This window comes from Centroberyx gerrardi, chromosome 1 (genome assembly GCF_048128805.1).
Source record: "Centroberyx gerrardi isolate f3 chromosome 1, fCenGer3.hap1.cur.20231027, whole genome shotgun sequence".
NCBI classification, from domain to species: Eukaryota; Metazoa; Chordata; class Actinopteri; order Beryciformes; family Berycidae; genus Centroberyx; species Centroberyx gerrardi.
The window spans coordinates 8848645-8861342 of NC_135997.1; the positions used below are offsets into that span (position 1 = coordinate 8848645).

General features: G+C 42.4%; 1 protein-coding gene across 1 annotated transcript; it reads left to right on the plus strand.

The window, feature by feature from the left end:
- Positions 1–4220: 4220 nt before the first annotated feature.
- Positions 4221–10301, plus strand: rs1a (retinoschisin 1a). The gene is made up of 6 exons (XM_071900406.1): positions 4221–4272; positions 4811–4836; positions 5284–5413; positions 8381–8522; positions 9562–9757; positions 10149–10301. Exons 1-6 carry the CDS (start codon positions 4221–4223, stop codon positions 10299–10301), a joined length of 699 nt encoding a protein of 232 aa, XP_071756507.1.
- Positions 10302–12698: the final 2397 nt, after the last annotated feature.

Genomic DNA, 12698 nt, shown 5'->3' on the forward strand with positions numbered 1-12698 from the left:
TGCAGACACCTGCTGTACATCACAACACCAGGATTAACGATGAACCGACCCACATCTCCTTAATTACTTCTGCCAACTAATCAAGCCCTAAGAGAAATATCAAATCTAAATTGGTCAATTTAGTCTCGAAATTGCCCAGTAAAATTGTAGATCAAGGTGTCAATCCCTCAAAGTTCTCCCAACAACTTTTCTGCGTCCTTTAATGAGTTTCAGCAAATTTTTGCGTGAGAATTAGTCTTTCCAAACCTAAAGAGAGTTCGGCAGAATATCGCAGGTCTTTTCGGACAACTAACTGTTCCACTTTAATGAAATCTTACAAATTTAAATTAGTAAATGGTTGCTACAACCAACGTCATAACCTCATTACGCTTGAACACAAAACAGCCTAGGCTACTTGCTTTTGACAGCACAGATCAAAATAAACTGCTGCAGCGTTAAGTATTGCGCGACACTTGCCTCCATTAAGAGCATCACATTTAGACCATGCGCCTCACCTCATGCATCTAGTCAATCAGATTTGCTCCCTCTTGCTAAGCAGTAAAGCATCCACGCTTGGTAGATTTGCGATGGTGCCTGCCTACCTGCCGCTTGTACGCACGATCCGAAAATCATGAATGGCACCCACAATCCATGTGTTGCGCAAAAACTTGTATCAAAAACAGGGATAGAGGTTGAGTTTTACGGAATTATAAGGCGTTAAAAGTGTGTATTGGAGCAGCTCTGGATGCTCATCTGTTGTTGCTCGCAGCCCATCAGAGGATGTCGGAGCGCACAGAGCGGCGAGGAGGCGGAGGCGTCAGGTGAGCAACACCCACCAATGGAAATGATAAGCACACAGTACATCAGGCTTCACGGGGAGGGCGACGTTTCACCTTTTCTGCTGTGACAAGTCTCTTTTCACCTAGGCTCCTCCAAGTAACATAGTGTAGCTCAATTCATTCATCCAAAATAGGCATTTATTGCAGTTCAGGTGTCAGAAAACTAAATTTCCAAGCTACTTGGTATCCCTTGAGTCTTATGCCAAGCCATTTGTCATTTTGCGTCACCGAGCATAGGAGAAAGGCCTTGTTTGAGAATAGTTTCTTCTCCCCGTTGACTCCCACTTGGCGAGACTATGCTCAAGTCTACAAAGGTAGCCCATCACTACACACCAAAAAATCGTCAGTGTCGATTTAACTCAGATTTAAAAACAGACTATACTAATCTTAACAGTATAATTCCACATCCAGAGTTAGTTTAATATTAATACATTTCTGAACACCCACGTCAGAGCCATAGCAGCTCTGAGTGGACAAACTCGCCAATCACTTACTCAATTGCCACTGGAAGAAGAAAAATCGCTCATAACTCTCGATGTGCAATATTCCTATAGGGAGTTATCCTTCTAAAATCAGATTGTAATGTTCGGGATAGAGTACATCACAATACAAATTCACTGCCCCCCCTCCCCCAAAAAAGAAGAGTGTAGCCTACAGCTTGGGGACATGTATGGGATTACACTCATAAAAAAAAAAAAAAAAAAATCCATTTAGGCTATGTTCACACTACAGGTGGAAGTGGCTCAAATCCCATGTTTTCCCCAACATACTGTTTTTTTAGAGCAGTGTGAAGACCAAAAACACATGGAATCTGATATAATTCCGATGTTGGGCCACATTCGTATGAAGTCCTAGATCAGATTCATATCACTGACTGGTCAGATTGGAATTCATGTGCTTTGCACAACACTGTGTAGCTCACTACATTGGCCACTTCAGAAAAAGCTGGAGGACAGCAAAACACTGGCAGTCAAAATGGAGAGACAGTGAGGAATCATTCTAAAATTAATGCTTGGACCACAATTTAACCAGCTTCCATCATGTACTGTCTGGCAAATGGGACCTTTGTTAATTTGCGCTGTGGGTCTAGCAGATATGGGTTGCTTTTTCCAAACATGAGTGAGAACAGTCAGACAAACACAAAAATTGAGCATTAAGGCCTTATGTGAATGCAGCCTTAGTTTCCTTCAGCGACTCATGACTAGCTGAGTTTGCGTCACCAGTGATAAAGGCAACAGACAGTAAAATAAGAGACATCTTTAATAATACACTTGATAAAAATCTTTGTTCCAATTCAGTCTTAGCCCAGTCCAATATCTCATGCAGCGGTTCTCGTGCAAGTCCTCTGTTGTACAAGTGTGACAGCAGCACTGATCTCCTGTTGAGTGATCACTCTTCGTCTGGTGGTCTTGGAGAGCCGAGAAGCCTCCGAGCCCACAAGTCTGAGCAGGACCTGTTTTGGATAACCGGAGCGGCTGGCCAGGAAGATTTTGCTCTTCATCCCGGCTCGCCTGACCTGCAGAAGACACAAAACACAGGCTGTTTAGAGTGTAGCTGCACGATGGGGGTGGGGCTGGATTTATATAAGCTTTTTACTACACCACTTTACAAAAAAAAAAAAAAAAAAACCAGCACAACCCTTATCCCAAACAACCTTAACCGAACATTAAAGACATCCCATCTTACACTGCATGTACAGGAAAAAAAAGCAGGCCAGAAGACTGTTCAAATCTCTTCCACCCTGTTGATCCCACTGGTAGACAAACGCATGTTGCTTGGCCAAGCTTTGTTCAAACCCACAGAACGTTATTTTAAAGTCTAATCAAGATCCCAAATTTCCAAAGATACCAAATATGTCATGCTGAGTTACAGGGAGAATGACACAAGACATCTAGATTTATTCCATTTGATGTAATTGGGCAGCAACAAAACATGGCATCATCGGTTTAAATAAGTCACTCAATATCAGCGTGCTATTGCTTCAATGAAACATTGGAGTGAACAGATACAGAATATGTAAGTGACTTTGTTGTATAATGTGGAAAAAAATGTTTGCTGTAACTTTGAAGTTACTTAAGGGGAAGTTTAAATGGCAACCAAGGTGCATGGGGCTAATTTCACAAGTAATGCATTTGTTCTGACCTCTTTTCTGGCTCTGTAGATGAAGGTGCTATAAGCTCTTGTCCTCTTCTTTCCTTCTTGATGCATCTTCCTTGTTGCTTGGACCGGCGCCTTCATTTTTGCTGTTATCACTCTTGTAAAAGCCAGATTAAAAGACACTGATGAAATTGACAGCAGCCTTTTATAAGGCCACCAGGAGAGAGAGAGAGAGAGAGAGAGAGAGAGAGAGAGGGGTGAAAAAGGTGTTTCAATGAACACAAATTGAAAACAGCTTTGTGCAATTAGGCTTGATTACTTTCACCTGAGTTTCCTCGGGCTGTGGGCGCGCTGGGCTGTGAAACCTCAGTGTGAGGTCTGACTTTAGCCTTGACCACAAGTAGATCTTACAGCTAGTGTATGTACAGGAAGACGACTGTCCAAAATTGTCTTTCAACCATCAAAGGTGATGAAATTCAACAATGTCGTAGGCCTGCATTTTCCCTGATCTACCTCAAAACTCATAAAACTGGATAAAAAAAAATCATCTACTTTTTGGAATTCCTCTTCACCCATTTTATTCATTGTTATCTTTAAAGGCAAAACAGATCCCAGAGCAGCATTTCTCCTCACGTCTCCTAGCTGTACACTTCTATATTCTTCTATATTCTCCTGTGTTTTCCCAAAAGCTATGGCCATATTCACCCAGATGGATCTAGCTCAGTGGGAATGAAATCTAAATGTTTCACTGGACGTTTCTACTTTCCAACAATGATTCATCTTAAAAAGGAATATGACTGCACAGTGTTGCCCTTGCAAATAGACATGAGAGGAGAGCCATACATCCCCCCCCAAAACACCGTCTGGTCAATCATATGGATCACAAGGCCCAGGATGAGCCACCACCCTCCGCCTCTCTCTCTCCCTCTCCTGCTCTCTCTCTCTCTCTCTCTCTCTCACATTCACACACACACACACACACACACATTCATACTCATACCACTCAACCCCCCAACTCACACCCGCCCAATCCTGTCACATAACCGACCATCCTGTCTTTATTGTTTTTTTTAAATTTTCACAGGCTTTGTGACTTTCCTTGTAGTGTGCGCTGATTTCCGCAAACTGGCAGCAGAATGAATGGCGGTGGTGGGTGAACAGCTGTAGGAGGGGCTTTATGAGATAAGGATGGTATTAGGTAAGGCCATTAGTGTCCTGTGGATTATTGTAATCCAGTCTCTCTTCACTGCTGGCTTGGTTGCTCGGTCTACAGTCGGTCTAGTCCGGGTTGAAGCAGGTTGGAAGATGGCTCTCGACGCGCGGTGTCTCCTCCTGGCCCTGCTGCTGGGAGCGAACGGTAGGCTGTCAATCTGTCTCTACACTCTGCTGCTTGTGTTGCTGCTGGGTTGGTGAACCCGTAGTCTGCGGTTATAGTTGATTTCTTACTCATAGATTTAGAAAAGTAGGATCAGACATGTACGGAAGAGTTACGTTACATTGTCTGATGTATAGCTTGCTGTATATAAGTCACCTCAGATTGGACCATATGTTGGAGAAAACCTCTGAAGCAGAACAGGACACTTCTGCTTCACTATGATCTCAGTGATTCACATACTGAGAATTTGACTGGTTTGTCAGATCGGTTTCCCTCAGTAATCCCTTCGATTATGATCCAAGTTTTTGTTGGGTGGCATAACACTTGAGTCTCTTTGTATCTCTGCATTAGGTTTATTTTGTCTATTCTTTATTTTAATGTGGTTACAGTGACAGGTTGATGTACACATTTTGTTTGTTCTGATGGGAGACTACTGTGTCCTAACAGTGTGTCCTTTTCTCCCCCTCTGTGCTTCCCTGGCCGTCTGTCTTTTCGCCTGCCTGTCCATCTGTCTGAGCAGTGTTCATCAGCATTCATGCTCAAGAGGTAAGAGGAAACCTCATCCACACAGCATCTTCATCAGTATTAATTTAACTCTCAGAGTGTGAAAATCAACACCGTGCCAGTGTTTGTATCAGTCCACACCCATCAGAGTTCATTTAACACTTTTAGATTGTTTTGAACAGCCACCCAGAGCCATATCACCTCTGAGTGGACAAACAACTCTCCATTTAACACTTGTCAACTCCAAATAATTACCACGGGAAAATCAACACTTATTAACACTGGAAAATTTGCTTTTTGAAGAGATGTTAGACAGTCTAGCCTCTGCACAGCATTTTCTGAATTTCGCTTATTTTATTTTTGGCAAATCAGTTAAATGCTAAATTAGCTGGCTTTTAATTAATGGCATTTGTGATACTAGCATGGGATCTTTTTGTATTGTATCTATACAATGTCTAATGTGTGTATCTGTGTGCGTGTGTATATGAGCCGGGTGTGTCTGAGGCGTGGACCAGCAGGGCTTGTAAGTGTGACTGTGAAGGAGAATCTCCGACCGAGTTTTCCTCCATCGTGTCTCCAGCTGGGTCTCCCATGGTGCGAGGCGTGGACTGCATGCCAGGTAAGACCTGCACTCCTGTCTTTGAAGAAAAACTGTCTACTCCTTTGCCTTCCGTTTTTTGTGCCTGTAAAAGCTTTGCACACCTAGGAAATCCCTCAAAGCAAATGAGTGTGTTAATAAGTGTTGATTGTAACAATGCTTACTATCTCCAACACTGCACAGAGGTCATTCTTAGTGTCCTTTTCTTTCTCCTTTACCTAACAAGTACACAATATAGATGTATGTCAGAATCAGTATCAGAAATATACAGTTAATTTCCTGGGATTTGTGCTGGTGATATTGATGCAGAAACAACGGACAAAACTATAATCAACTACAGTGACAACTTAGAGAGTCCACTGTACAGATTTATACATTGGCAACAGGACCTCACATACTGTGCAAGGAGTCAGGGCAAGACATGCAATGATGTGATGACAGAAGACTGTACAAATCACCCTGAATATAAACATGCAATATCTATGTACTATTCCGTGTGGGAAAGGGGTGCAGCTGCAGATGGAAGTGTAGTGAGTGCGTTAGTTAGAGTTAGTTATACTGAAGAGAATGTGCAGTTTGAATAAGTTATGGTAGAGAACACAGATCCATATCCAGAGTCTGTAAAGTCTCATTCTGCCAAGACACTGGGTGATATAGGGTTGCTTAAACATTGTGAAGTAGTTCTAAAATTGCACAAATATGGCTTATAATGATAAATGCTTTTTAAGTTATTGCACTGAGATCTCAAAGTGATGATTCAGATATTCATGGTTTTCATTCAATGGACTTTTTGGTTTGCTAAGATATGCACTTTATGAAACACTGTGCACATGTTTAATCTTCTAATCGCCAATGAGGCCACAATTTTACCTACTAAAGCGATTTTCGTTATTTAGATGATTAAGCTATTCTAATGAGGTAATAGTATTTCTTACAGAGGGTGGATTGTGTTTGAAGCGCTCTGTCTAGATTGGTGAATGTGCAAAGCTGTGCGCTGACTGAGAGAGTGGACGAGGGCGAGGACAAAATATGTCTGCCTGTAACCTGCTGGAAACTCATTACAGACCACAGATGGAGGGAGAGTCTGTTTTGCGTGTGTGTGTGTGTGTGTGTGTGTGTGTGTGTGTGTGACAGAGAGACAAGAGAGAGAGAGAGACAAGAGAGAGAGAGAGAGAGAGAGAAACCCTATGTGTGTATGTGACAGAGAGAAAGGACAAAGAGAGAGAGAGAGAGTGAGAGAGAGAGAGAGAGAGGGAAAGTGAAAGTCTGTGAGTATGTGTGTGCGTGTGTGTGTGCATGTGTGTGTGTGTGTGTGTGTGTGTGAGCACATGCATGAGTGCACGTATGTGTTTGATTAGACTCCAGATCTGACGCCACAGGATAGACATGCTCCATCGGATGTCCTCAGAGAAGGTGATGCAGCTCAGAAGGCGATGCAGAGGATACAGTTAAACAAAGCTATGAGTCGGCTTTATAGTGGCAACAATGGGAAACAAAATCATGAGATATTAAGATTAGCAGGTCAGGCTTGAGAAAGAAGGATAGACTTGATGGAGAAAGAAAGAGAGTAAGAGACAGAGAACAGAATGTGGATTGGTAATTTCAGAGAAGAGTTTAATACTTGAAGAAGCGATGAATGAGGATTGCAGAAGACATGGTGAAAGATAAAGCTGGATTACATCCCGTGTGATGACTTTCACTGATACAGCATCTTTCCACCTATTGTAGTGTTGGAGCCCCGGGGCAGTGAGGGTTTTTTTTTCTCAGCTGATCAATGTGTGTCAGCTGGGCCGCCAGCGTGGCAACCGCTGACGGAGAGGAGAACGTACCTGAGCAGATAATCGTATTCTTAGAACCTGATGCTCAGATTACAGGGCTTGGAATAGGCCGCGCCCGTCGCACAATCACAGAAAGCAGCAAACGGGCTGACGTGGACCGGGTGACGACAAGCGCCCGGCGAGACGGACTGCCTGCACTGCCTCACCTCCTTATGTATCTCAGTTCTTCTTAGTTTCACGTTCATTGTTCATCTAAATGCATTTGATTGTAGTCTGGTGAAACAGCGTAGAAAAAAACACTACAAGAGGAAGGCGTATTCACTCACGTTACTGTTATGTAAACACTTATCTCCTGACTCACACAGGCGCTGCTGCTCTGTGCGTTGTAATACTGGGATTAGGCAGGATGACCCTGTGTCAGATAGGCTTAGACCAGTAGTAAACAAAAGAGCAGCGGGCTGCTTCTACTATACAATACCTCTCTTCTCAACATATCCACTGCTGATGTATTTATTTGTATCGAGGCTTTAGGATAAAGACACATGAACCTGTGTGTAACTCCCTCTCATGTTAGCTTATGAGGGGGTATACAGGACAATTATGTGTATATTGCTGTATATTTATTTGCAGGGTAAGTCCACAACATTGTAATGGAAGCAAGAGTGCAAATTGACAGATCAAAAGATGAGAGCAACACAGAGCTAAAGCTGTGGAGAGCAGAACATGGCCATCTGTCCGCCTGCCGCCCTAATGGACATCACTGATCTCTCACTGTGGAGAATTAAACTGGAGGCTTTTAGGATGGGATATGGGTCACACTGGGTCTGGTAGCGGTGGGGGGAGGAGGGGAAAGGGGAGGATGGGTGAGACAATGGGAGGATGGGGCAACATAGAGGGCTAGATTTGAGGGAGGAGTGGATAGAGGGATGGAGAATTAGGAATCCAGAAAGGCTTAATGCTGTTCATTTATTGGTCACATGACATTGTAATGTATTGCTGCTAAGCTGCACGCAGACATGTTTGTGTTCCCCTCTATCGGGGTGCTGCCCTTCTTTCACTCGTGTGGCCGTTACTAATCCAGGAAGTCCTTGAGTGAAAAACAATGACGTTAAATGACATGACAAAAGAGATTAAAATTAAAACCTCTCTCACAGGGAAATCTGGCTTATAATTCCCTCTTAACTTGGACTATGTCTCTGATCGTCTGCAGAGTGTCCATACCACAGGCCGCTGGGCTTTGAGGCTGGATCTGTGAGTCCGGACCAGATCACCTGCTCCAACCAGGACCAGTACACCGGCTGGTTCTCCTCCTGGCTCCCCAGCAAGGCCCAGCTCAACGGCCAGGGCTTTGGGTAGGTACAGGCCAATAATATACTGTCAGTCAAAAGTTTGGACACATTCTTCTTTATTTTTACTATTCAAAACTCTGAAATAACACAAATTAAATTGTGCAGTGACCAAAAAAGTGTTAAACAAATCAAAACTATCTTATATTCTAGATTCTTTAAAGTAGCCGCCCTTTGCCTTGATGGAAAGGCAAAGGCTTTGGAAAGAAATTCATACATAGGCATCAACTTCACTATTTATATTTGTCTAAAAAACAAATTTTAAGCATTTAAGCATAAGCCTTTAGATCAAAATGGCTGTAAGATAATGAAAAACAATACATTCAATCAGGTGTGTCCAAACTTTTGACTGGTAGTGTATGTACACATTTGCGTCATCCACAGAAAATTACTATTGCCAACGCATCAATAAACAGAACATTCCAGTTATATATATTGACATGTTTATGTTTAATCCCTGATGGTGAACACGGTGAAGCTGCCTTAATGTTTAACTCACAAAATGTTGTTGATCCAAGAAACGGTTGAATGTTCTGCCCCCGGGAAAGACCTTAATAAACAAATACCCAGACACTCGCCATCTGCGGTGAGCAGCATTGTATGAAGAAATGTGCTCAAGCAGGATCTAACCCATCTCTCATTATGTAAAGGGTAGAGTTGTACAGTATGGTAAAGTCGATGGTGACATGCCAATATGTTCTCACTTAGTAAACAGTAAAATATAAATAAGACATGCAGCATTAAAATGGACAGCGTAATGAGGATCAAAACCACTTGCTTCTTGACACTCAGCGACCGCCAATTTGAAGTTTATCCTCCGTTTGCACCACAGGGATTTGGACGGCCTGTTCTCCCTCCTCACTTGTGTTATGTGTCTTTTCTGTTTTACAATTTGGCTGTTTATATCTGTGTTTTATGCCTGTCTTTCTTAAGATCATTGAATCGAATTGAACCGAACCACTGTCCAGGTGTGCATGTGTGGTAAACAAGCCTATATCCTACATGCAGTATATATAGCCTGGTCAATAGTCGTGTTTCTCCCCAGGTGTGCGTGGCTGTCGAAGTTCCAGGACAGCAGCCAGTGGCTGCAGATCGACCTGAGAGAGGTGATGGTGGTGTCAGGGATCCTCACCCAAGGCCGCTGTGACGCCGAGGAGTGGATCACCAAGTACAGTGTTCAGTACCGCACAGACGAGAAACTCAACTGGATCTATTACAAAGACCAGACCGGAAACAACAGGGTCAGTGGGGTCTCGGCCAAGACTAGAATACAATATAGATTAGACACAAATAGCCACATGTGCACTCAGATGTGTGGACGCGTACGCGCACCTCCTGAAACTTGGAGGGATGATGCATCTTCACATTGTATTCTAGTGCTTAAAAAATACTCTGATTGGCCTGATGGGGGAGCTATAATTGAAGGTCAACATTTCAAACTTGAAAGGACCTAACTCCTTCTCAGTTAAGTCCAATTGTGATGAAAATTGGAGGGATGATGCATCAATTAGTGATTGGCCCAAGGGGTGTGTGCATCATTTGTGTGGGGCAACTGTTGCATTGTTATTAATATTACTATTATTAGTAGTATTAAATGCTGCATCCTGACCCTGCTCTCTACTCTCTCCCCAGGTCTTTTATGGTAACTCTGACCGCTCCTCCTCGGTGCAGAACCTCTTGCGCCCGCCCATCGTGGCGCGCTACATCCGCATCCTCCCGCTCGGATGGCACACACGCATCGCTCTGCGCCTGGAGCTGCTGCTCTGCATAAACAAATGCAACTGAAAGTCTCCTCCTGCTGTCCCTGAGGCCTCGTCCCACATCTGCACCTGAGCCTGTACTTCAAGCCCCAACATAAAAGTGTGTGGTCAGTGATTATAATCCCCAGATTTGGCTAAATCTCCGTGTGGAATCAGCCTACACAACAAACTGAAGTTTGGTAAAACTGCCTCTTCTGTTTGAAACCCCTATGAAATATACAACAAATGAAACACGTTTGTTTGAGTTGTGTGATGGCAATAAAACAAGTTTGTTTGACTTGTTCAAGGGTCTCTCACAAGCTCAGCTGACCTGTCTTATCTCTGCCATTAGTCTCAGATTGTAGCTTTAACTAGATGAGTTCTCAGTAGATTGTTGAATTTTGCAATAAAATGGCATAAATCCAAACCAATAATCCCCATGGAGAGGGAACAGTGCTATGGAGGTTGTATCCACAGCTTTGATTTGGGGCGACCCCTTCCAAAAGACCTGTTTACTTCTGATATTTAGTGGTCAATGGGAAATGTACTGTTCTCTCAGTCCCTTCCTTATTCCCTCCTTCCTTACTGAATATGGCCCAGTGATTACACATCCTTTTTTTCCTAGTGTTTATTTTCTATTTGTGAACAATCACCATTTTTAAGCTCAGGCAAAAATATTTTATGTTTTTCATATTTTTTTTAAATTACCAACACTGATAACACATGTTGTAAATGTGATCTTCTAGCCTTCCACTTATGGAGCACCAATGGAAATGGCTAGAGTGATGTCACAGCGCTAATAATGGCTGTTCAGTGCTATACAGGGACAGAAAATTCACTAACAGGACAATGTGCTAATTTTTGGATGTGGTTTTTGTATTGTGCGTAACTCCTGATGTGTTAACATAGTCGATTCAATTTCCCATGGTGCTTTGGAACTGTACTCCAGAGTTTTCCTCTGGAAAGGCTTTCTTTATTGTATCTTCAAACCATTTCCTTGATTAAAGAAATACTTGTATCATGTCATGTCTTTTTTTCTCATTGTGTGAACTATACTACATTCTTGTTACATATGAAATAACCATAGGAGCAGTTCAAAAATGTACAGTTGGCTTTTATTATGATACTCTATCATTTTAAGGTAGAATGGTCAGTTTAGATACACTCTATTTACACCCTGTAAGAAGTGGGGAACAGCTTAATGAAAAAAAAACAAAAAACTGATGCTTTAGGAAACACATTCATGTCTGTGAACAAAGTTTCTCCTTTCCATCTCACTCTCTGTATGTGACATGCTGGGTTGGAAGCCTCCATTTCCATCTGAAGTGTTGAGTCAGTTAGCTAATGTGAGGCTTCAGGTCACTGGCAAGGCAAACTCTGTCATCACTCTTATCCCATTAATGACATACACAGACAGACCCACCACAGCAGTCATTTACAATCATCATCAATCAGGATTTTCAAAAATACACGACATGTTGTGACAGTTTTAGCTGTCCTAGATCATGTTCAAGGACAAATCAAAATAAAAAAATGTATTGCAGAACAATGTCTTAATGTGGACAATCCCCTTGCCTTCACCACAGTCTCCTGTTGAAAACCCTTTCCTCTACTGTATTTGGTTCCAATTGAACTAGCCGTTGATTCGGCTAGTGTTTGGCCAGTCCCAATGTTATTGCTTTCAATCAGCCAAGCAGTCAATTTGTTTTTCATTTTTAGCTTGGTTATGTCTTTTCATCACTGTGACAGATGATGAGAAAACATCAGGCTGAAACCAAATTCTCCCTAATCCATGGATCTGTCTGAATTTCACACAGCTGCATCCCTCCTTCCTTCTCTTCTTCGTTCCCTCCTTCCATGATATTACTGATCTATTTGGCTATACTGGTTAGGGAAAACCTTTACTCCTTTGCTTTAAGCTCTCAAACCACAGAGAGGAGGAAGGAATCAAGGACAAAGGGAAAAATTGAAGGAAAACTGCACTGTGCATTTTAACTAGGCCACCAATAGTTTTTTGTTCTATGTAACTCCGTTTTTTATCATCCACAGGTAAGTAGACAACAAATAAATGCATTTATCAATAAGCTAGTTAATAAAATTCATCCCTGATCATGATTATTGATGTTACACTATGAAATGAAATTAAAGAAAAAAAGATGTAATGCAAAGAGGAAAAGGTTGGAACCAAATTCAGATTTACAAAATGCATTTACAAAAACATTGATAACACAAGCTTTTAAAACACATACAGAAGACGTAAACACACACATTAAGATCTTAAAGGTTGTAGGTGAGGTACGCATATTGCACAGCGCTCCCCTACTATCTTAAACAGTTAGATGTTGTAGCTGGGTTATTCAGACCTCCGTTACAGAAGGCATGAGGGCGGTGTGGTGCTGCGGGCAAAGTCACGATGCCCATTACTCGCTGTTAAGGCTGGTGG

Excerpts from the sequence above, each read along its gene's own strand:
- rs1a (XM_071900406.1), top strand. The coding sequence starts at position 4,221 with ATGGCTCTCGACGCGCGGTGTCTCCTCCTGGCCCTGCTGCTGGGAGCG. Across the intron at positions 5,414-8,380 it reads AGGCGTGGACTGCATGCCAG|AGTGTCCATACCACAGGCCG; the intron begins GTAAGACCTGCA and ends GATCGTCTGCAG. Across the intron at positions 8,523-9,561 it reads CTCAACGGCCAGGGCTTTGG|GTGTGCGTGGCTGTCGAAGT; the intron begins GTAGGTACAGGC and ends GTTTCTCCCCAG.